Genomic DNA, 23,165 nt, shown 5'->3' on the forward strand with positions numbered 1-23,165 from the left:
ATTTCGACACACTGCTAAACAATTATGTAACTGAGAAATCTGCATTGTACTTGGCACAACACTGTGTGCATTGGCAGTATATGAACTAATATGTAATATAAGGGCAGTCCTATAAGTCAGTACTTTGTACCATGTCTAAACCTGCTCAAGGAGTTCTCTGCTCATTCCTTTATACAGTATATCCTTACATTCGATGGATTTGAAGTTTCCAGTGAAGCCTTATATGCTGATTTTCAGAGGTGTATACATCTATCATCATTCAAGCGATTTTCATGTGCTGAAAGCTTCTTTTCAGTAGCTTCTGAACCCTTGCTTTGTCAAGCTGTATATGTTTTCTGGGTATGAGAACATTTATAAACTGTACTACTAAAAATTGGCCTTTGTGTCATCATCGGGTCACCAGCACGTCCTTATCTTTGTCCTTCGGGAAACCAATCCAGAATGGTACATAGAAGGAAAAGATTGCAGCTGCTGGCTGAGTAAATCTACAATACACATCACAAAGACAGTCACGATACAAGCTTAGGTGGATCGGTGGATCCCATGGTGTGAGTGAATACGGGAAAGTGATGCTTTTTCTTCTCAATCTTTGGCCTTCACTGTTTGAAATCCTGGGTCTAAATGTGAGCAATGTTTCAATATGGACACCACAATCGACTCAACACAGTAACTTAGATATGAGTCTGATAAAGTACTGCAGATATTTATTGCATGAACAATTAGCAAACTGCTGAGAAATCCATCAGCTATAAATACACAGCACTGACATACAAGGACAAGGAGACATGGTCAACATGGTGAGAAAATCTTTAGAAAAAATTTAGTGTCATGAAAAATATGCATCACAACAGAAAATGAAATGCAATGGTCATTATACATGACAAACAGTGATAATTTTCAGAATTTTGTTTACTGCCATAATAGATCCATATGAATCTATGTTCGAGCTGACAGGAGTTCATGATGGGAAGTCAGAACAGACCTCTGTCCAACGGAAAACCCTGGTGTGGTATATGGTACGAGTCCAGTGAGAGTTTACTTTATATCAACACCAAATTATTACATTATTATTAAGCAAAATCAGATCAGCATATCCAGGTCTGAAGGTACCTATTATATGTTATAATGCTTTAAAGATCATTGTCGAGTTATTGCATGAAAATCAACAATCACAGGTGCACAAAAATTCATAAAAAGTGCTAAAAGGCTTTTAAAAAAAATGGGTTAAGAATATCTCCAGTAAAAGAAATAGCTGGGCTTCTAATGGTCTCCTATGAAGTAGACTTAGATGTACTAGACCCCTGTTGATAAGTGCAACTGCTAACGTTGGTGTATGAGGATTCAGTTCCCTGCTCTCGTCCACCAACACAGGATAGGGTTGAGAGTCCTGCCCACCTGGGGTTAGGCAGTGTGCGAAAGCTGCCAGTTATTCTTCACTAGCCCCTGCTGCCTCGGCAATGACTCACACACTGTTTTGCTCCTTGTGGTCCCTGTTGCCTGGTTCACCATCATCACCACTGGCCTTGAGCTTGTCATGGCTCCAGTTAGAGTTATTAGTGGTGATGGAAATGGTGGGCCTCCTTAAGATGAAACGACCTTTGACACGAGGAATGGCACACTGGCCACGCTCTTGGGTATTCACCCACTTCCTCTCACCTTCAACATCCTTTTCATCTAGCTGCAAAACAGAAAGTAGAAAAATTTGTTATGCTCAATACAGCTTGTAACTAAATTGCTTTTAATTATGGAAATTACTAAATATTAAAGATTAAAAACACGGAAGACGGAAGTAATAGTAATTGTAGACGGAGAATATATTTTAAATAGTGCAGTGTGTTTATGGAATATGTAAACATCACAGCAATTTAGAGGTAAAATGTGGGAAAATGCCTGTCAGGGTACGTTCTCCTGGTATATATCTCTTCTATGTATTTAAAATAACTTGAAAATGAAAGGTTTTTGTATATGATGATAGGGAGTATAATTATACTGATTATTTATATGGAGAATAATTAATTTGGTTTTGACTAAAAATGATATTTTTTCTTTGGAAGTGAAAATGTAATGTTAGTCATTTTTAGCCCGTTAGGGTCTTCACACTTTTTAATACACTAATACAGGGTTACATTCAAAACATAATGTTTTTTTTTGTTTGTTTTACTGGTTAGCTAATACTAGCATTATTAGCTAGCAATGGTTAGCACTGACAGGTATCTGGAAATAACCAACATTTTTAGCAAACTACAAGGTCTCTAATATTCATACAATCCATTAATAGAATATTTCCAACCTGATCTTATGTGTGACTTCTTAAGAGCAAGGACGATTTCATTAGATTTTATAGAAATGATGTTATATGAACAGCTAGCTGCAAACTCAACCCCCGTATTAATAATAATTAGGTTGATTATACCTTTGTTTGTCGATATAATTGGGCTCAGCTGTTGAATTTGTTTCTCAGTGTGATTTAATTTTAAGCGATTTAAGTGATATAATTGTATAATAAATGTATAGAGTTATATAGAGTAAGGACCCTGCAGAAATAATGGTCTCTGGAGGAGTCAGAATGAGGAAAAAGAAGTGTTTCACTGAAGTGTTTAACATACCAAGTAGTATTTCTTGCTTTTGGCCATTTGCTCTGAATCCCAGTCCATGTTGTTGGAATGACCTGGCACATGAGCACTGCTATTGCACTTGCTATCTTTTCCAAGGCAATTCACTCTGTTCCAACCCCTACCTCGTATTTGGAAATGCTGCAAAATACACAGTAGTGTCAACAAATACAAAGTTAAATGTGCATAGAGAGCAGTTATTTTCAAAATTGCACAGATAAAATTTACTGTAATTTGTTATTTATAGCTTTCTTTTATATATGACCTATTCGGCACAATTACTGTGCCATTCTGTTTTAAAAATAGCTTCTATCATCCAAGGGAAAACCAGCAATTACAGTACAGAATATACTAAAGAAAATAATATCTGCTACATCAATCCATGTTATATAGTGCTATATAGTTGTTAATGTTTTTTGGCCAGTGTGTGCTTATTGACAAAAATGGTCTTGTTAGAAGAGAAGTAGACAGTTTTAGATGCGCTTATGGTGTTTTGATAGATGTAGTGCATTTTGGTCATGGAAGAAACTGATGTGCAACGCTTTGTGTTTTTACAGACAGAGATATGAACGTGGTAGTTGCTAATTCTTGTTAGCAATTGTGAAAAACTATAAACACTGTTCTGCATTTTGCATGTAACTTTGCCCAAAACGGAAGTGTGTCTCAGTTATTTCTTATTGTTTAGACTCCGAACTTTGGCAGGGCTTAAAAGCAAGTAATTGTTTCCTAGACACAATTAAGAAACTCATGTGCTCAAGAATATTTTTTTCAATCTTGAAGGTGTGAACTGAAAACAGACAATTGCTCACACAGGAAAGCATACAAGCATTCACTTAGCACAGGTCTAAATACAAATAATATTTTTTTATTATACAAAAAATTAGTTAGTTCCGGTCCACTAATTTGATTGGTTAAGCGGCATTCCAAGAGCGTCTGTATTTCCTATAGTTCGAAATGGTTACTACAGTAGTGCTAGTGAACACGGCAAACAATACTTTTCATAAAAGGAATATAACTTTTGGCTTAAAATATGAACGCTTGTCAGTTGAAGATAATTTTACCAGAATCACCTTTAACCGGAATGTACAAATCAACGTGAGCTGGCTAGCAAGCTAACTGACGTGCTATAAAGTAAATGTGGCTTCTTCAGGATCTATTTCCACTAGCGGAGGAAAAATATACAGAACATTTGGCCATCTTGTGTCTGAAATGTCACTTACTCAATATTAATTTCTTGTTTAGGAAACTGCTGTATAAAAGCAATATCACACTCGCAGTCATGCGGTTATACTGAAGCCAAATCACAGCCGTGCTGATATTCAGTGTAACCGTACTATTGCTCGTGCAATATTGCTTAAATACAAGAGTTTATGGACACCTGATCGTCACACCCATATGTGGATCTTCCCCAAACTGTTGCCACAAAGTTGGAAGCACACAGTTTGTAAATCTGGAATGAGATGTTCAGAAAGCACATATGGCTGTGATGGTCAGATGTCCACATACTTTTGGCCATATAGTATGTCTATGTAGCTAACTTAGATCACTAAATAGCATAAATACATTACACTTACAAATCCTCTATGTGCCTGTCCCGTCTCTGCGGATCCAACACATTCTCTGACCTGTAGCTGGGCCGAGCTTTTCTCTGTAGAATCTGTTTCCTCCTCAGGAACAAAAGAAGAGGAGGAGGAGGAATGAGAACGTTCGCGTTTTTTCTTGCTCTTTCTGGAAGATAAAATATGAACATTCGACTGAAATAGCTGGTCTCTGCTTAATAGGACTAACAACAAGAACAAGTGCAAAAAAGACATTTTGAAAAAGAAGCAGAAACATCTTTCTTTCTAGGGAAGAGGTATGTTTGATGAGTATTTAAAGACAATTGAAATTTTTAATTTTAAAATTTTAATTAGGTAGTAATCCGATATTCTTAATGATCCAATACATAGAGCTATAGAACTTACTTAGATTTTTTGTGGCGTATGGATGATTTCTCAGTTGAGCTTTCCATGCTTGATTCGGGAGCTTGCCGTAATTCCCCTCGCTCTTCCTGTTTCTCATTTGTCTCTCGGCTTGAATATTTTTTGCGCTGCTCAACATTCATTGGAAGATCCATTGTATCTCCTTTAAAGTGTTTACCTTCAGCCTGTGTTGAGGAGACAAAAAGACGTTGTGGCCAGACTAAAGATTTGTTTTGTATGCTACTGGCGTCCTTCAAAACTATATGGGAAGGGACAGAGACAAGAAAACTCCACAAATGATTTAGTCATGCAAATGGACCTAATGAAGTGCATTTTCCTCAGTTTTAACAGCACATGTGAAACCCCTTTTTGCACTAACAGAGAACTTTCACTCATCTTTAGAAAAAATTACTCCATTCATCTTTAAATAAAAAAATCTAAAGATATCAGGACCTTAAAGACTTCATCTTCAATTCAGGAATCCTTCCACAGCTTAAACAGTTTTGAAACATTGTGGAGAACAAGCATTGGCAAATTGAGAAAGCTCAAATCACCACATCACAATACTTTCACTGGACATGAAAGTATTTTAAGGGCTTTTGGCTTGTTTTGCTCTGTTCAGGCTTTGAAGAAGAATACTTACTATGATGTCTGATAAGAGTCCCTTGAATGGCTTTGCCATGGGAGCAACTGGTCACTTCCATTTATGATTGCTCATTTCTTGACTCAACTGCCTTAAGAAGGCTTGTACCCACAGTAAAGCATAACCATCAATTGTTGTGGGGAAATTTACAACACAATTAACTGAATGTGCCCATTTTCACATCTCACTTTCATTTAGCAGTGAGATTATGTCTCTCTTGCAAGAGAAAATCAGGGGCTTAGTGAGAGAGAGAGAGAGGGGGGGATGCTAAAGATGCTCTGGCTGGCTCATTCTTGCAGCATTTGTTTCCAAAATATGGCATATTTCAAAATTTTCTGTCACCTTGGAGCTGCTATCCCCGGAGCCTTTCAACTCATCAAACAGGAATGAGTGCCTCATAAAAGCACTGGGAGAAACATCAATTCTCCTGTGGAGAAACGACAAAGAAAGAAAGAAATCAGGAATTTTTCGGGGGATAAAGATCCTAAAGTTTAGGCTACTGCAATTTCTCAATATAAGAAAAACTGATTAATCAAAGTCAGAAATAAGATTTTCAATACCTGTGTATCTCTGGACTCTTTCTTGGCTTCATGATTTCTTTCTCAGCTGCTAGTCTTTGGTACATGGTAAACCGATCGCTTAGAGTCATTCCAGAAGAAGAGAAATGTTGCGCTATGAGAGATAGATATATTCGGTTACTGATAATAATCCATTTTTGCCCAAGGTTTGATCAAATAAATATGAACACAAACACAACCTCAACACATATAATAATTGATTTAATCATTAAATCACACCACTTGCACAATACAGATGATTCCTTATGAGCTTTGAGATAAAGTGAAATATCAAGGCACAGTATAACAGTATCCCAGTGGCCAGTGATTCTTCTACAATCTGCACATTTTTATTAAACTATTTGTTCTGTTTGAATATCATTGCACTTTGGGGTTTGAGTGTAATTTAAATAGTACAGTTCACATAATTGATAGTTTGCTGAAACCTTTTTGCATCACCCATCAACTCGATTGAAGAGTTAAGCTTATCTATCTGTTGAACCACATATAAAACAATGCATTGTTAAAGATGGAATCTGACAACCGTAACAGCAGTGTTCATTATATCATAGAGATTTTAATCACCTGTGACGTAATGGACAATTGAAATGACATGCTGTGCAAACAGCTCTGTTGTGCTCCTGCATAAATTATTACACCAACGGTGCTGAAGTCCCTTTTTATCGCTATGCGTAAGATCCATAGTATTCCTCCAATCATTAGGCAAAACAGATGATCTGCAAGACATAACAAACAACACTTAATAATAGTGCATAATTTCTCTTCAAAGTACAAAGAACAAATAAACCAGAACAACATATACAGTAGGACTAAACATGCTGTACAAACCAAATGTGACAGCAGAATTTCACCATTTATTTTATCCAGAAGATCATTGTTGTGCATTGGATTTTGGAAAAATTTGTAAGTATTGGAACACACTGCAGTGTCTCATCACGATGAAAGAAAAGGTGAAAGCAAGTTGAATGATGTACGGTCATTTCTGTCAACAGAAAAATGCTTTCTGTATGTGCACTTAGGTTTCTTTGGTAAGTGAGTTATTCACACAAGTCTTCTCTGTTCTGCAAAATGTTTGTGAGCAAAAATTATTGCAAGGCAGGTTTGTCGTGTCGATTGATATTGTCAATATCTGTTAAAATCTATCCTACTAAATCTACCCTGCAATACGGTTAGCTAGGGATACATCAATACATTGATACTGGTATTGCATAGCACTCTAATAATGAGCTAGTTTATTCAGAATCTTCCTGGTAAAAAAAAAATACACTGATACCAACATGATATTATGTGACGTAAGCTTAGTGTACACTGTTGTGCTAATGAACAGACAACTTGAAATGATAAGAAAAGGAAAGGAAAACAGAGGGAGCCTTGTAGCCTTAATGCACTTTTCATGACTACTGTTTAAAATGAGGAAGCATAAACAGAGCTATATTAAATAGTCTAAGGCATCCCTAATCAATTAATCCTTCTGTAGCAGGATCGATATCAGTACAACATGTATGTGTACTCGTACTTAATCTGGAAAAAACAGTACTGGTGCATCCTTTAGTACAGCATTCAGCACACAATCTGAAGTCTGGACAATGCTGTTGCTGGACAACACTTTTTCAGCAGGGGGATTATTAGGATGACCTGTAGGGGTGACTAGTGATGGACATAAGCAGTAAAATACTACTCAAAATTCACAAATTTATTTTCATTGATTAAAAGAAACAACAGCAAATTGCTTATTTTACAATAAGATGCACATGGTACTAAGTGCAAACTCAAAAAAGGTTTCTCAAATGGCATCCTAATGGTCATAGTGTGCACTAAGTAGGGAGTCCAGTGCCACCCCTATGTCTTTTTTTTTTTTTCATTTAGGCTATAATTCAGATTTAACATAAATATACTTGCCATTTAGTCACCGCTATTCATTTCCCCCCTCTATTCCTTTTCCATAATGTTACACCCAAAAGCAAAACAAAAACATTCGGGAACAAATACACAGACAGAAATAGAAATGGGAATCATCACAGAAATGCAAATTTGAACCAACAGGTTCACAGGGAGGCTGTAGATTTCATTTCATGATTAGAAGTTATAAAAAGACAAAGAGACATAAAAGAAAAGAAAAGTAAGCTATGCTTTATCAAGAGCTATGCTTCAGCTTGGATAGAAGGATTAGCTCAAGGTTTTGTGAAAATGGAGTCCAGATTTCCTCAAAGGAACTGATATTGTTTCTGCATTTTACTGCGAGTTTAAATGATCTCCTAAGAGCTTAAGTTAGGGTTTTATGGATATTTTGGTTCTCTTTGTCCAGTTACGAAATAGGTTCACTTTGGCAATAGTTCTGTTGAAGTGAAAGGTTTAAGACGTTTACGTAATGGTAATTTGAAGATGTCACTAAATAGTGCTATAATGGGATGTTTACCCTGCGCAGTGAGAACAGTGCACATAAAGCTATTCGGAATTGGACTTACTTGAAGGCAGACGATTTTACACGGATCACGAATAAGAAATCAAGCTGAATTTTCTCATCAGTGATCAGAAAACATAATGTAGGTAAATAACTAATAACTATGGAGCATTAAATTCTATGATAAAATTTTAAAAACACCTTCCAAATATGGAAAAAATCATACATTTGAGAAGAAAAAAAATTCACAGTAAAATAGGGAATTATTTACCTTGCCAGATCTTCACTAAGAGAATCCATCCTCAGACTAAACTCTCTTTCTCTTTTCCCTGAAGCCCTGGGTGAGGATTCATCACCCAAATTCATGAACATCTCTGGTTCTTGGGACTCATTGCTCCTTCGTGAAGGAGCTTTGTATGTGGGAGAGGGACTCAATGTCATTTTGTCCTTTCGTTTCACTTTTGAGGGTCTTTCAGGGGAAAGGTCCTCAAACTTACGTGCAAACTTCTCCCTCTTAGACAGAGCAGATAGAATGCTTGCAGCCCTCTCCTTCTCTCGGTTTATTAGAAAGGCTTCAAGCTCATCATCCCATGCTCTGTCATCCAACCTCCTGAGATGTTCCTCAAACAGTTCACGAGCCGACATTGCGACTTTGCTTTTACGGTTAGGAACTTCATTCTCCAAAACCCTCATCTGTAGATGGGGTTCAGTGTCCTCATCCTCTTCCTCCTCCCCCTCTTCAGAGAGGATTGCTGGCCTGAAACTATTGGATGATGTGTTCCCCTTGAAATTGTCTACGTATTTGTACTTTTCACTCTCCTTTTTGTTGTTTTGTTCTGCAGGCCTGGACAGTTTTGGACCAGACAGACGATCAAAAGTGCCTTCACATTTGCTATTTCTATTTTCAGGACATGCATTTCCATTGTCTGCCACATTCTCCATGCTTTTATCTGCAAGAGCCTGCTTTTTATTCCTCTGCTCCTCTAAGAATCTGAGAAGCAAAAGAAAGAGATTTTTTTAGAGTTAATTATGCCTGTTCATAGCCACAAAACAGTAACAAAAAATCTATAAAACGACTCCAGAAAGGAAGTCTCTGGGAATTCTATACTTGTCATGTATGTTGAAAATAATTATGGCTAATTATTACATCTAACTTGTCAAGTTTGAGGCCATACAGTTGTAAAATAAATACCTTAGCATCATAGCTATAACTATTGTATACTATGATTAACCATCTTACCCAAATATGCGATATGAGCTTCCCTGACTGCAAAACATTCACAGAACTTCATGATTGGATTTCTGGGAATGCTTGTTTTAGGGATTTTAGTAAATTTCTCAGAGGTCTTTCTCAGAAACTATCACTTTTTCTGAGTTGTTTGACAGTTACAGTATAATTAAAATGCATGACTTTTCTCCTAAAATCCATATCCAACAGTAGCCACTGCTTTTTCTCTGGCTCACAAACCCACAAAGAGTTTGTAATGAGTCATTTCAGTTTATACTCTGACCCAAATCCCAGATGCAAGAATTCTTAATAATAAATTATAAAATAATAAAATAATAAATAAGAATTCTTAATGGTAAAGTGTATCAGTTCGGCAGCAAAAGTATCTGCAGCTGCCATATATGGCTGAGTCACTGACTGAATCATTCTTCTTGTGTAATCATCTCAGCTAAAATCTCTGTACCCACAACACCTAACTTACAAGTATAAGCAAAATAAGATCAAATTATGTATTAAGTAAGTCACTAGCTTACTTTTTAAAAGCTATAGAGATGGCAACCGTATCCTCTTCCTGGTCAGCATTTGAAAAAAGCCCAAAGCCTGAGAAAACTGTAGTGGGACTTTTCTTTTGAGGGCTACTGTTAGAGGGAGTAGAAGCAACAGTCTGGCTGTAGGTGGCACCATTGCTAGTTGCTCCTGAATTTCCAGGCACAGGACCTGATTCAGTGGAGGCTGGATCGTCCTGGACGGCACTGACAGCAGACTGAATATGTGGACTGTCCCTCTTTGTGCTGCTGTCATGATTTATTGGAAACAGCCATGTTTTAGGGGTCTTCTCTCCGCTTGTACTTCCATCCACCTCTGGGTGTTGCGCTCCTTGCACTGACAGTGTAGCATCTCCTCCTCCAGCTTTCTGGCTTTCCTTAGGTGCAGAGAGAACCTCTATTCCAGCCTTAGAATTCTGCTTAACTGAAGCAGTTATCTGTTGGGATGAGCTGGAGGAAGAAGAGTGGTGTGAATGCAGTGACGCAGATCTGTCAGAGCGGTGCGAATGACTTAGGGATTGCGGGCTGTTTGAACGTTTCTTGGGGGTGTGAGAGCGTCCCCTCTTGGGGCTGTGAGTGTGCTGCTTTTGCTGGTGCTGGTGCTGGTGCTGGTGCTGGTGCTGCGGCTGCTGCTTCTGCTGTTTCTGCTGCTTTTGCTGCGGATGCTGGACAAAGTTTTGCCAGTTGTTTGATCTATAATTATTGTATCCACCTCCACCACGCTGAAATCGGCCACGGAAGAAGCCTCGTCCTCTACCCCGGAAGTAATAAGGCCTCCGGAAGCCTCTGTGGTAACCTCTGAACTCCCGATGGTTCTGATATTCCCGTGGATGTTTCCGTCCCCGGTTATGGAATGGAGAGTGGGATCTGGACCGAGAGCGAGATCTAGAGCTTGAAGATAACAAGAACAAAGCTTAACTGAGTATATCGTATATATACTGAGTATAAAGTTGGGCCAAATTTGCATGCTCATTAATATCTGATGCACACAAAGAACAATTTAGGTCATCAGAAACTAACTACTCCATGTATGAGTTACATTTAGCATTGCATGTCTTCTATAAAATCAAGTAAAGTATTGTAATAGCAATTGTTTACATGACGTAAGTTCGGCATCAGCTTGAGTTGTAGCTGCAGGGAGTATTTTGTTCACAAGGTGGCCCTAGAGCACCACATAACCCAAAATGTCATCTTTTTTCTCTGTTGCTGTATTTCCACTCACGCACTAATTCACACATGATAAACAGCTGCTAAACCGTACTAACTAAGATACCCTCAGAATTCTTATAAATACAAATATTTACCCAGTTATGTGCACATTCAAATAGACTTCTTAGCATGGAGCATGTACAGAATGTATTACAATCATTCAAATCACAGAAATGCCAGAAACATTTATTATATTCATTCTCATAATTTACTTTTCCAGCAGCACTCGTCAAAACTGAAGTAAAACACACAAGGTAAAAAGTATTAAAAAAAAAAACGTGTGAAGTTTTGTTTCCAAACACTCATAGATAATTTTTCCCCGAAATGTCTACGTCTGAATGGTCATGTTTCCATGTGCTTTCTTTACTCACATGCCACTTATCTAATGTTTGCAACTGCTTTTGAATAACAATGTAATAAAACTGAAATTAATTTGAACTTATTTAATTTGTTAGAAAATACTTTAGCTTTTTAAGCAGATGCAAAGCACATGTAAAACACAATAACTATTCTTTAGCTGCAAGCTAGACTGATTCGTTAACCTCCTGTAATTAGTCTTGTTAATCATTTTAATGCACAATTGTACTCACCCAGTGAGCTTTTTCATTGGAATAAAGAGAAAAGAGATACTCAGAGCAGCACTGCACTCTTATAGAGAGTGAGAAAGGTTCTGCATCTCTTGTGCTGAGTGTGTATGGAAAGAGTCAGTCACATGGGTCATCTGGGAAAGATTTCCACTCTTATACTGCCAAGCAGGAGGAGGTTTTCTGACTGCCAGTTACGCCACACTATTCTTACCCAGAAAATACAGCTAAGAGTATAAATATAAAAAGTCCTTTTTATATTTAAAAAAAGTGCATTTCAGATTCAGTTCTTGAGTGAGTTTAACAGACTGATACAGTTCATATTCCTACATACTGAGGATAAAAGCTTTGGACATTTCAGACTCTAGAGCTTTCTTAGAAATTAAAAGGTTTTAGATTTGGGCTTTACTGTATCACTAAAGGCCTGTATCTGTATTTGTAAAATTTTGTTTTACAAATTGAACAACACAACACACGAATCTGCAAAGAACTATGTGCCACCACCACCTTGTTGTGCAGTTTGGAAAAGACAAAACAGATCAATTTACATTCGTAGTATAATGAAGACGCTAGAGAGAAATCTGGAAATGATCCGATTCATACTGGAAATCATAGTAAGCCCTCATAAAGCCACAATCCTAAAAAAAATGCTATAAATAGGGTATGATTTACTAACTAAGCTGAAACTTTAAGCTAAATCTGACTTTTCCAGAGAAGTAAGTTATTTGGGTAGGGTCAGGGTTATACATAAAGTGGCCTGAGAGGCAGCTCTTCTACAACATGATTTCATGTTTACTATGGAATAAGCCACTCAGGAGAAATTACACATCAGCTTTGCATATGACGTCTGTTCTTCCTCTGCATGCTTCAGAACATCCTTTATAAAGCTGAAACCTTTATGGAGTGCTTTCTAATTTCTTGAAGTTGTTTTTCATTTAAATCAAGCACTGAAGCCCTTCAGTTAAATGGCTTGCTACCCTGTCTTATGTTATATAATGCACAGAACCACTTTTGTAAATAAATACCTTAAGCAAAATCTTCAACTGTTATTTAAAGCATGTAACAGGATGTTAAAATCCATTCATTTGTTTCATGTGAGTGTACTGTGCTCTCAGGTTTCTACTGTTCATCGAAACTGTGGCTTGAAACCTGAACCTGATACTATAATTAGCAGCAGTATTTGTGGGTAACACTTTAGCAACTGTAAGGGCTACATTCACTAACCACAGGGTTTTAGGTATGATTGAGCAGGAAGTTACCCATAGCGGTGCTTCCTCGAACGAGACTGCGAGCTGCTTCGAGACCTGGAGCGGGAGCGAGAGTCAGAACCTGATCTTGACCTGGAGGCTGATCGTGAGTAAGTTCTGGAAGAAGATCTTGGTGTCTTAGACATCACTGCTGGAGAGCTTGCTTACAGGTTCCTGTCAGAGAATGTAGCAGAAACCAGCCACTGAAAAACACATAATGATGGTACTCTGAATTTACTTCCTAAGTTGGAGTTAATGGATTTTGATTAAACATAGGTTTAAGGGCAACAGGAAATATCACTGAGATAGCCATGATACTAAAGCATAAAGATACTTTTGTTAAATTCATAGAAAAGAACCGCACTTTTACGTCAGCTGCATTGGAAAGATGGGTGGCTAAAACTGAGGAAGTAGTTTCCATATATTTAAATTAAGCCTAAATATGGAAACCTTGATATTAAAAACATGTAGTTTTATGTATACTAGGGTTTGACAAATTGTGGCCCGGCAGTCAAATCAGACAAACCCTGCAAGATTATTTGCACCAATAACAAAGCAGGTAACTCTCCTGTTCACCTGTTCGCATGTAAAATTATATTCATTAAAACAAATTCATGTGAAATTTCACTTCAAGTTCAACTTTGATGAACTGCATGCCACACTGAGGCTGTTCTGTGACTCACGGTGGCCCAACACCTTAATATTGTATTTTATGTTGTATTTTTTGTTGCATTTATGTTGGTTTTTTTTATTTTTATTTTGTATGGTTTATGTTATAGTCATTTACAAAATGATTATAGGCCAATGTTGTATTCGAATAAAATACTTGTAAAATACTCGGCATTTTGTGGGTAAATTTGCCGTCCATTAACAGCTTGAATGGTCTTAATGGCCTTAATGATCAACCACTGGTTTATGTTTCTCTAGAGGTGCTGAAAGGGCATTTGGAGCTGTTGTCTATCATTGTCATCTACGAGTACACTAGTGTATGTCTCAGGGTTAAGTGGCCCGGTACTTGGCAAGTAATAAAGCATTCAAAATTGAAACTGCATTATAAAGTGGACTTAATTCTTTGATTAATTATTACTAACTATAGCCACACAGCAATGAAACATTTTCTCACCATAAAAATAAAGGACCCTTTTAATCTTAATGTACTAACTCCCAACTGCAGTCACATAAAATAAATAAGAACTGAGGTGTATTTAATTTGTTGGGCAAAACTCAAAAATGCTTATTTTTAATTTGCTAGCAATTATGATTATACATACAAACCCGATTCCAAAAAAGTTGGGACACTGTACAAATTGTGAATAAAAACAAAATGCAATGATGTGGAAGTTTCAAATTTCAATATTTTATTCAGAATACAACATAGATGACTTCAAATTTTGATTCGTCTGACCACAGAACAGTTTTCCACTTTGCCACAGTCCATTTTAAATGAGCCTTGGCCCAGAGAAAACGCCTGCGCTTCTGGATCATGTTTAGATATGGCTTCTTTTTCGACTCATAGAGTTTTAGCCGGCGACGGCGAATGGCACGGTGGATTGTGTTCACCGACAATGTTTTCTGGAAGTATTCCTGAGCCCATGTTATGATTTCCATTAGAGTAGCATTCCTGTGTGTGATGCAGTGCCGTCTAAGGGCCCGAAGATCACGGGCATCCAGTACGGTTTTCCGGCCTTGACCCTTACGCACAGAGATTGTTCCAGATTCTCTGAATCTTTGGATGATATTTTGCACTGTAGATGATGATACCTTCAAACTCCTTGCAATTTTTCTCTGAGAAACTCCTTTCTGATATTGCTCCACTATTTTTCGCCGCAGCATTGGGGGAATTGGTGATCCTCTGCCCATCTTGACTTCTGAGAGACACTGCCACTCTGAGAGGCTCTTTTTATTCCCAATCATGATGCCAATTGACCTAATAAGTTGAAAATTGGTCCTCCAGCTGTTCCTTATATGTACATTTAACTTTTCCGGCCTCTTATCGCTACCTGTCCCAACTTTTTTGGAATGTGTAGCTCTCATGAAATCCAAAATGAGCCAATATTTGGCATGACATTTCAAAATGTCTCACTTTCAACATTTGGTATGTTATCTATATTCTATTGTGAATAAAATATAAGTTTATGAGATTTGTAAATTATTGCATTCCATTTTTATTCACAATTTGTACAGTGTCCCAACTTTTTTGGAATCAGGTTTGTACACGTGGCAGTCCAAGATGAAAGATCTTTCCACTGAACAAAACTGCTAATTTTTTTTTATCTTGAACCTCATATAAGTTTATATCCTGATCATAGATTATTCATGATTATCACAGATTTATTAGTGTGAACAAGAGGTATATCATATTGTCATATTCATACATATTCATACTGCTAAGAGTTAAAATTTTATACTAATTCAGCATTAGAAATATTGTTTTTATCGAGGCCCATCTGGATTTAAATAAAAAACTGCAGACCAAGCACTGAAAGTCCACATGCCATCTCTGTTCAGCACACAGCGCAGCTGCCCGTTTATAAAATGCAAGATTTTTCATTTTGGGTAGCTGTTGCTTTTGGCTCAAAGGACATAATTTCCTTCGGCCTCCGGACAGGGAGGCTCTTTGCTAACTATGTAAACTGTTTGCAACAGTGTTTGAACAGTGAAAATGTATGGAACTGGGTTCAATAGTGCATCACATTCCCATATGGAGAAAAAAAACATAGAAAATTCTCAATTGTACACATTAAAATAAAATTAAAAACTGCAAATTTTTCAAACAGTTCATAGCTATTAAAAATGACCTTTTTTTTTCAATTTCAATATCTATATCCCTAATTTATAGTACAGTTGAGGCCAAATGTTTACTCACATAACTCACAACTTACACGTTTCTTTCTGTTCAGGCAAGTCAATAAGGGCATGTTCAGAATTTGTTTAAAAATGAGGTAATTTTAAAACAATTGATTATCAACGGACTCATTTCTTCTTTAATTCACTATATCAGAATTCTAGCTGGTCAAATATTTTACATACATTAAGCTTACTGTCTCTTTCAACAGTCTGGAAGATTCCAGAAATAGATGTAATGACTTTCAGAAGCTTCTGATGTGCAATTGACCTCATAAATAGGAGTTAATAAGGAGTGAGTGCACCTGTGGTTGGATTTATGAGCCAGTGCCTTTTGCTCTTGATACTAGGGGAAAATCTCCAAAACTCAGCCAAGACCTCAGAAAACAAATTTTGGACCGCCACAAGTCCAGATCCTCCTTAGGAGCCATTTCTGAACAACTGAAGGTACCATGAGGATCTGTACAAACAGTTGCATGCAAATATAAAAATCTTGGGACACAGACACTGTGTCATTCAGGAAAGAGGCACAAATTAACTCTCAGGGATTAACAGACATGATCAGTGCTCTGTATGGAGGAGAAAGGGTGAGGCTTTTAATCTGGAGAGCATCATGTTGTGGTTGTGTTTTGCTGGAAAAGGGATTGTACACTTGAGAAAATACTGTAGATGGCAACAAGCAAAAAGAGGATTATCTAAAAATACTGAGGAAAATATTCGGTCTTCCAGCAATGATCCTAAGCATACCTCCAGAGCTCTAACAAAATGGCTTTGGAACTAAATTTGTGGACTGAACTGAACAACAACAACAACAACAACAACAACAACAACAACAACAACACGTGTCCGAGCAAGGAGTCCCTCAAACTTGCCTGAGTTTCACCTGTTCTGTCTGGAGAAATGGGCAAAATTTCTGACAAGGTATTGAGACAAGCGTGTGGAAGGCTACCCCAAGTGTTGGATTCAAGTTAAGCAATTAATATTAAGCCAACAAATATTAACAAAGTGTAAGTGTAAACTTTTGAACCACTGAGAATCTGATATAGTATTGACTTAACACAGGAAATGTGTGGAGTTGTGACAACTTGAGTTCGAATGTCTTTATCCTTGGTGAAAACTTGGCCTCAACTGCAGCTGATTGTAAGTGACATTTGTTTGTCTAAATTAAAAGAGCTCTTTATATGCTGAGAAAAATCTTTAACTACTGCTGTTGTATAGTTGATGAGTTAATCAAATGAGGGCCTGTACTTACTTTTATTTAATCACAGCCCTTATTAATGATGTAAAACCCAGACGTCGAATAGGAATCTTGAAATTGCATTATGAGATTTATACCACAGCTCTGTTGAATTCTCAAATCTGATTAATCAGAAGATATTGACCTTTTTATTTATTACAGCACGCTCATTCTAATATATTATCATTTTTATAGCTAATTCAGAGGGACTTGCACTGTGGACGCTCCACATAAACACATAACAAATGTGTATAATTGTTGATATGGTTAAGTTTTCTGTCAGAAGATGTTTATTTAGCATTTATGGAAGGAGTCTCCAGTGACAGTGCTTTGTAAAAGTCAGAGGAAAAACTGTAACTTTAAGTGTGACAGAGGGATTTGCAGTTTGTCCATAACATAACAAGCAACATTTGTTTGTTTTTTTCCTCAAGGGAGAACTTGTTAGCATTGGCAAATTGCAGTTGTATAAGAGGAATAAAACACTCTGGAACACTGCTGTTAAATGATGGTTACAGCCCTTGCTTATTAGCATATGAAAGGATGCTAAGACTGACACTCTGTTCAATGGTTTGGAGTTAATAACAAATCTGACTGTGTTTGTAGTTGGCTATGAGTATGAGTTTTTTGTTCACATGAGCAAAAATTATCACATTTCTCTTAATTTGTTATAATAAATAAGCAAGTTGTCTGTAAATGGAAAATCTTAACATGGTTCGCTGATGCTGACATGCAAGCATATGACTGATCTCTAATTTCAGCTTTCTGGAGAAGAACAACTGGATTCTAGTGGTGGGAGGAACAATGAGATGCTTCTGAAAGCAGGAGATTAGTGAAGAGCAGCTGTTTCCAACAGAGAACGTACTCCCTGACCGTGATTTGATGTCTAAAAAAAAAAACAAAAAAAGCTTGTTCAAAATATCCTGGGGCATTTGTTACCCACAAAACACACACCACCTCCTTCCCATGTCCTTCACGTATCTCTAAAACACACACACACACATGCACGCACATGCAAACAAATGCCTCCCGAAAATGGCAACTGCAGCTTAAGCCTCATCACCTGTTCGATTGAGGGGGTTCAAGCTGATGCGAACAATTGTGAAGCAACCTGATACGGCAGCACTAAGCAGCACCACTCAATCAACTGCGCTATCATTAAAGCCAGGGATATCACACAGGCTCCTCCGGTCACACTCGCTATCTGTGAGACATAAACAGGGGAACAGCTCCTCTTATTCATAGACAATTGAAAGTGTAACAGTGCAGTAAAATAAATAAGTAGTAAGTTATTCGATGATATTCACATTTTAACAGAATGGTTGATAGTGTGATGGTCGACAAGAGAAGTAATACACAGTTACAGAAGTAATATCAGACAGAAGAGCTAATGGTTTGCGGTTTAATCCTATGTGTTTATTTCCAAGATCAGGATTAACTGCTGGGATTTCAATATCACGCTCATATATAATTACATAAAACATGAATCTGTAAAATTATTTACTACTTATTATACTGAACTGAGACATGGTGCAGTAAAATTTACCTCTCTATATACTATATATTCACTGAGCGGCGATGCCCACACTGCATTCATGATGGACCACACATGGCTTTCCTCCCCAAACCCTGGCGAGAACAGTCTGTTTACAGCATGATGGAGAAATACAAATCTCCACAACCCCACATACACTTTGATCCTTTTTGAAGGTATTCTCCTGATGAGTTCTCCTTGAAGGTTCGTTTTAAAGTGTATAGCAGTATATTCGGCGTAATGCAAATCTATCAGTATGTTCAATGCAGTTTTTCTTTGTATTATCAACACAGATTGTTTAAACAAGCTCTTTTAAAGTACACAACTGGTAGCTGGACTTTATTCCAAAATATCTCACACAGAATGGACCACAGGTGGCGAGTGATCTTATGGAACTGGTAGAAGTTGGTTTAGAAGTCTGACAGAAGGTTGAGGTAGGCTACTGTGGAGCTTTCAGGAAGTTACTACAAATACTGGCAAATATTAAACCGCACAAGTCAAATGTTAACTTATCCTAACATTTACTTAACTGTTCTGCTGCTAAACCCAAGCTTTATGTTCAAGTAGATACAGAAGGGTAAACACCCAAAAACTCAGACACAACACTCCATAAACTGAGCAAAGAGGGTTAAATAAAGATAGAAACCAGGATCTCATTATTAAAACATGTTTGTGAGCTTATTATTCAGATATCATGCAGATGAAAAGTAACTCTTCTATGAAAAGTAAACTCTTCTATTACCAAAGAACTTCACTCGATATATTCTTATATAAATATAACTTTTATTTGTCCAGTGTTTTCAAAATCTGTAAATGTTGAGTCTCAGAAATAAAGCTACTAAACTCTATCTTTCCTTGTCGCTGGCGTGGTACCCTTAACCGCACATCTTTTGTACCTTTAGCATATATCTTTTACGTAAAAAGGTGCATATAGTGTACCTTTAAAGCTTTACTCTAAAACATTATTATGGCCCAATTAAGTACTTTAAATCATTTCTATATATCCATGTTTCCAGGTGAATGAGTAAAGGTAAAGGTACCACACCAGTGCCAAGGATAGGTGCAGATTAGTACCCTTTTTTCTGATAGTGTAATTAGCTACTAGTTTATCAATATTGCTCATTTGTGTGAAGTTTATAGTGATTTATATTAGCAGTGTCATAACCTACTCAGAACACCTCATAATAATAACATAAAAGGCAGGTTTGATAAACACAGAGATACAGAGCATTAGACAGAACACGTGTCTGCAGAGCTGGAGATGAGCTGCATGTGTGCTGGACCTCAGCAGCACACTTTTAACTCAGATAAGAAGGCATTAAGACAGATCCTCAGCTCCTCACTAGCTCCTGAAATGAACCAATGCGCACTGCATATCATACACCAACTACAGAAACATCATCACCCGAATCCAGATGTTTCACTCTTAAAGCCTTAGAAATGAGGAGTAGAAGGGCGGAATAACTTTTGGATGACTTGTTGATGAGCTTGCAAAGAAAGTTATGAATCTTACAAGTCCTACTTGTTGATAAAATCAGTGCTATTTTTACAAACATCAGTGACTATTCTCAGAAAACACTCACCGACTTTGTATGTTCCAGATTCCTGAATCGGATGTTCTTCCAAAGACTACAGTCTTCTTTGCTTATCTCTCATTCAGAGACATCGATCACACTTTGGCTGATTGACTGAAGCAAAATGTCTAAATCGGTAACATCCAAGTGTCCTCTTTCAGCAGTTTAAACTTGAGAGGAATGAAGAGCAGAGCAGAGCAGAGCAGAGCAGAGCTGCTCACTCACTGACCTGCGCCTTGATCCACAGCTGCGTAATGCACCGCGTATAGACTGGAGCATGAGTGCACAATTATGCAAAGGCGCCACACATGTTCAATTTGCCTCCTCCCCCTTCTTCTCCTCCTCCTTCTCCTCCTCCTCCTCCTCTGAAGTCCCAAATCCCAAACTACCAGCACTCGATAGTAATCCACAACACTATGCAACCAAAGCATGCCATACTATAGGTGGCGTACTATTTTCACCTACTCTTTAGTGCAGTAATATGGGGAGGTTGGAGAGGGTCCAAGTTTCGTCTGTGCATTCCAGCTGTCAGACCCGTAGCTGACAGCTTCCCTGTCTCTTTACGCTTGCTTAATTATTTTAGACTGAACAATAAATTACATTTCATAAAAAGATATTAAAAAGGGTACTGAATTCCCATCACAGGTGAAAGGCTAATAATTCCAGTGATGAAAGAAGAACCCCTTCATCTGAGTATAAGCTGAAATAGCTATAGGTAGACTAAATAATGTAAAAATGTTATTGAGTTACACTATTAACGTGCTAGTAATAAATAAACTATATTGCCAAAAGTACATGGACACCTAACCTTCACTCACATACACGAGACTTCTTCAAACTGTTTCCACAAAGATTGAAGCACACAAGTGTCTACAATATCTTTGTATGCTGTAGCATTAAGATTTCCCTTCATAGGAATCGACGTGCCTAGCCCAAACATGTTCCAGCATGACAATGCCCCTGTGCACAAAGCTCCATAACAATCCCCCTATGTACAAGCTCCATAAGGACAGGGTTTGCCAAGGTTGGTGTGGAAGTATGAACTCAAATGGCCTGCACAGATCCCTGGCTTAATCCCCGTTGAGCACCTTTGAGATGTTCAGAGATGTTGCCTACTGCTCTTGTGGCTGAATGGCTAAATCCTCACAGGCACATTCCAAAATCCAGTGGAAAGCTTTCCCAGAAGAATGGAGATTGTTATAGCAACAACGAGGGAACAACTCTTTATAAATGCCCATGGTTTTGGAATGGGATGTTCAACTGTACTAAACTTAATGTTTGCAGATGTCTAAATGTTTGCAGAATTTTAAATGTTTCAGATCCACCATGGCCCTGATCAGGATAAAGTGAGTAGGACCCCATTTTGCTCTCACAACAGCCTCAGATCTTTATGGCAGTCTTTTGAGATTCTGCTCCATGCTGACATGATCGGATCACGTAATTGCTGCAGATTTGTCAGCTGGACATTCATGCTGTGAATCTCTCATTCTACCACTTACCAAAGGTACTGTACTGGATGCAGATCTGGTGACTGGGGAGGCTGTTGAATTACGCTGATATCAATGTCATGCTCATGGAACTAATTTGATATGACTTTTGAGTGTTATCATGCTGGAAGTAGCCATTATAAGATGAGTAAATTGTGGCTATAAAGTGATACGTGTGGCCAGTAACAATACTCAGATAGGCTGTGTGTGCCAAGAAAACCTTCCCCCCACCAATACACCAGCGCCACCAGCATGAACTGCTGACACAAGGCTTCTGGTTGTTGACACCAAATTCTGACCCCACCATCTGAATGTCTCAGCAAAAAATCAAGAGCAAACAGACCAGGTGAATTTTTCCAGTCTTCAGCTGTCCAGTTTCAGTGAGCCTGTGCCCACTGTAGCCAGATTACCCACAGGAAACCCCTGAAGCACAGGGAGAACATGCGAACTCCACGCACACAGGGCAGAAGCAGGAATCAAACCCCCCAACCATGGAGGTGCAAGGCAAACATTCTAACAACTAAGCTACCGTGTCCCCCAGCAGGTGATTTTATTTATTTATTTATTTTTTCTAATCTTCAGCTGTCCAGTTTGGGTGAGTCTGTGCCCATGATGGCCTCAGATTCCTGTTCTTTGCAGACAGGAGTGGAACCCAATGTGATGGGGTTCTGCTGTTGTGGCCCATCTGCTGCAAGGTTCAATGTGTTGTGCATGCTGAGATGTTTTTCTGGTCACCACGGTTGTAAAGAGTGATTATTTGAGTTACTGTATCCCTCCTGGCAGCTCAACGCATTCTGGCCATTTTCCTCTGAGCTCTCTTATCAACAAGGCGTTTCCACCCACAGAACTCTCGCTCACTCAATGTTTTTTGTTTTTCGCACCATTCTGTGTAAACTCTAGAGACTGTTGTGTGTGAAAATCTCAGGAGATCAGCAGTTTAACTGAAGATCTTGACCTGTAGCTGCGTGATTTTAAGCATTGTGCTGCTATTACAGGTGTTCCTATTAAAGTGGACAGTGAGTGTATATAACATGATACCTTCTTAGTTATTTTCAATATACAGTAGCTAGTGGATAACTGGATAATTGCTGTGACTCTGGGACCTACTTTGTGGGGCAGGATCTAATCTTTATACCCTTAATAATATTAAGCATATTAAGCAACAATTTAAAAAAAAAACAATTTTTAAAAGTTTCCGTTAAAACAAACTTTCCATCAAAGGATCATGAGCATGTTGGTAATAAGACTGGTGTAAGAGACACTATGTAAATTTGAATGCCTGCAACACAAGGTCAGAGGTTTGAATAAACAAATGAAGTAGTTTAAAGGGAAAATAGTGCATGTTTTTACAGATATATGTTCTTCTTCCTCAACAGGTGTTCTTCAAATTTTCTAGATTTACGAGTCTCTTTAGTGCAATAGTTGTGTGTTATTATGCATCATTAGTCAACAAAAGGTCGTATAAGGACAATTTCCAACCAAGT

The 23,165-nt window shown here is 37.9% G+C and overlaps 1 protein-coding gene across 4 annotated transcripts; it reads right to left on the reverse strand.

Annotated features, from left to right (window-relative positions):
- Positions 1 to 682: 682 nt before the first annotated feature.
- Positions 683 to 20,482, reverse strand: thrap3a (thyroid hormone receptor associated protein 3a). 4 transcript variants are annotated; one of them, XM_053236082.1, is made up of 12 exons: positions 20,204 to 20,482; positions 18,150 to 18,290; positions 13,021 to 13,182; positions 9,957 to 10,859; positions 8,467 to 9,186; positions 6,359 to 6,510; positions 5,777 to 5,888; positions 5,559 to 5,643; positions 4,577 to 4,758; positions 4,187 to 4,340; positions 2,607 to 2,753; positions 683 to 1,678 (listed from the first exon to the last, which is right to left on the reverse strand). In XM_053236082.1, exons 3-12 carry the CDS (start codon positions 13,152 to 13,154, stop codon positions 1,463 to 1,465), a joined length of 2,805 nt encoding a protein of 934 aa, XP_053092057.1. In that variant the 5' UTR covers positions 13,155 to 13,182; positions 18,150 to 18,290; positions 20,204 to 20,482; the 3' UTR covers positions 683 to 1,462. The 4 variants fall into 4 exon arrangements, with proteins under 4 accessions (XP_053092057.1, XP_053092048.1, XP_026770142.3 ...); XM_053236073.1 differs by lacking the exon at positions 18,150 to 18,290; XM_026914341.3 differs by lacking the exon at positions 18,150 to 18,290 and having other exon boundaries at positions 13,021 to 13,211.
- Between the last annotated feature and the right edge of the window lie 2,683 nt (positions 20,483 to 23,165).

The sequence above is a fragment of the Pangasianodon hypophthalmus genome, chromosome 1 (genome assembly GCF_027358585.1).
Source record: "Pangasianodon hypophthalmus isolate fPanHyp1 chromosome 1, fPanHyp1.pri, whole genome shotgun sequence".
In the NCBI taxonomy this organism is placed as follows: domain Eukaryota; kingdom Metazoa; phylum Chordata; class Actinopteri; order Siluriformes; family Pangasiidae; genus Pangasianodon; species Pangasianodon hypophthalmus.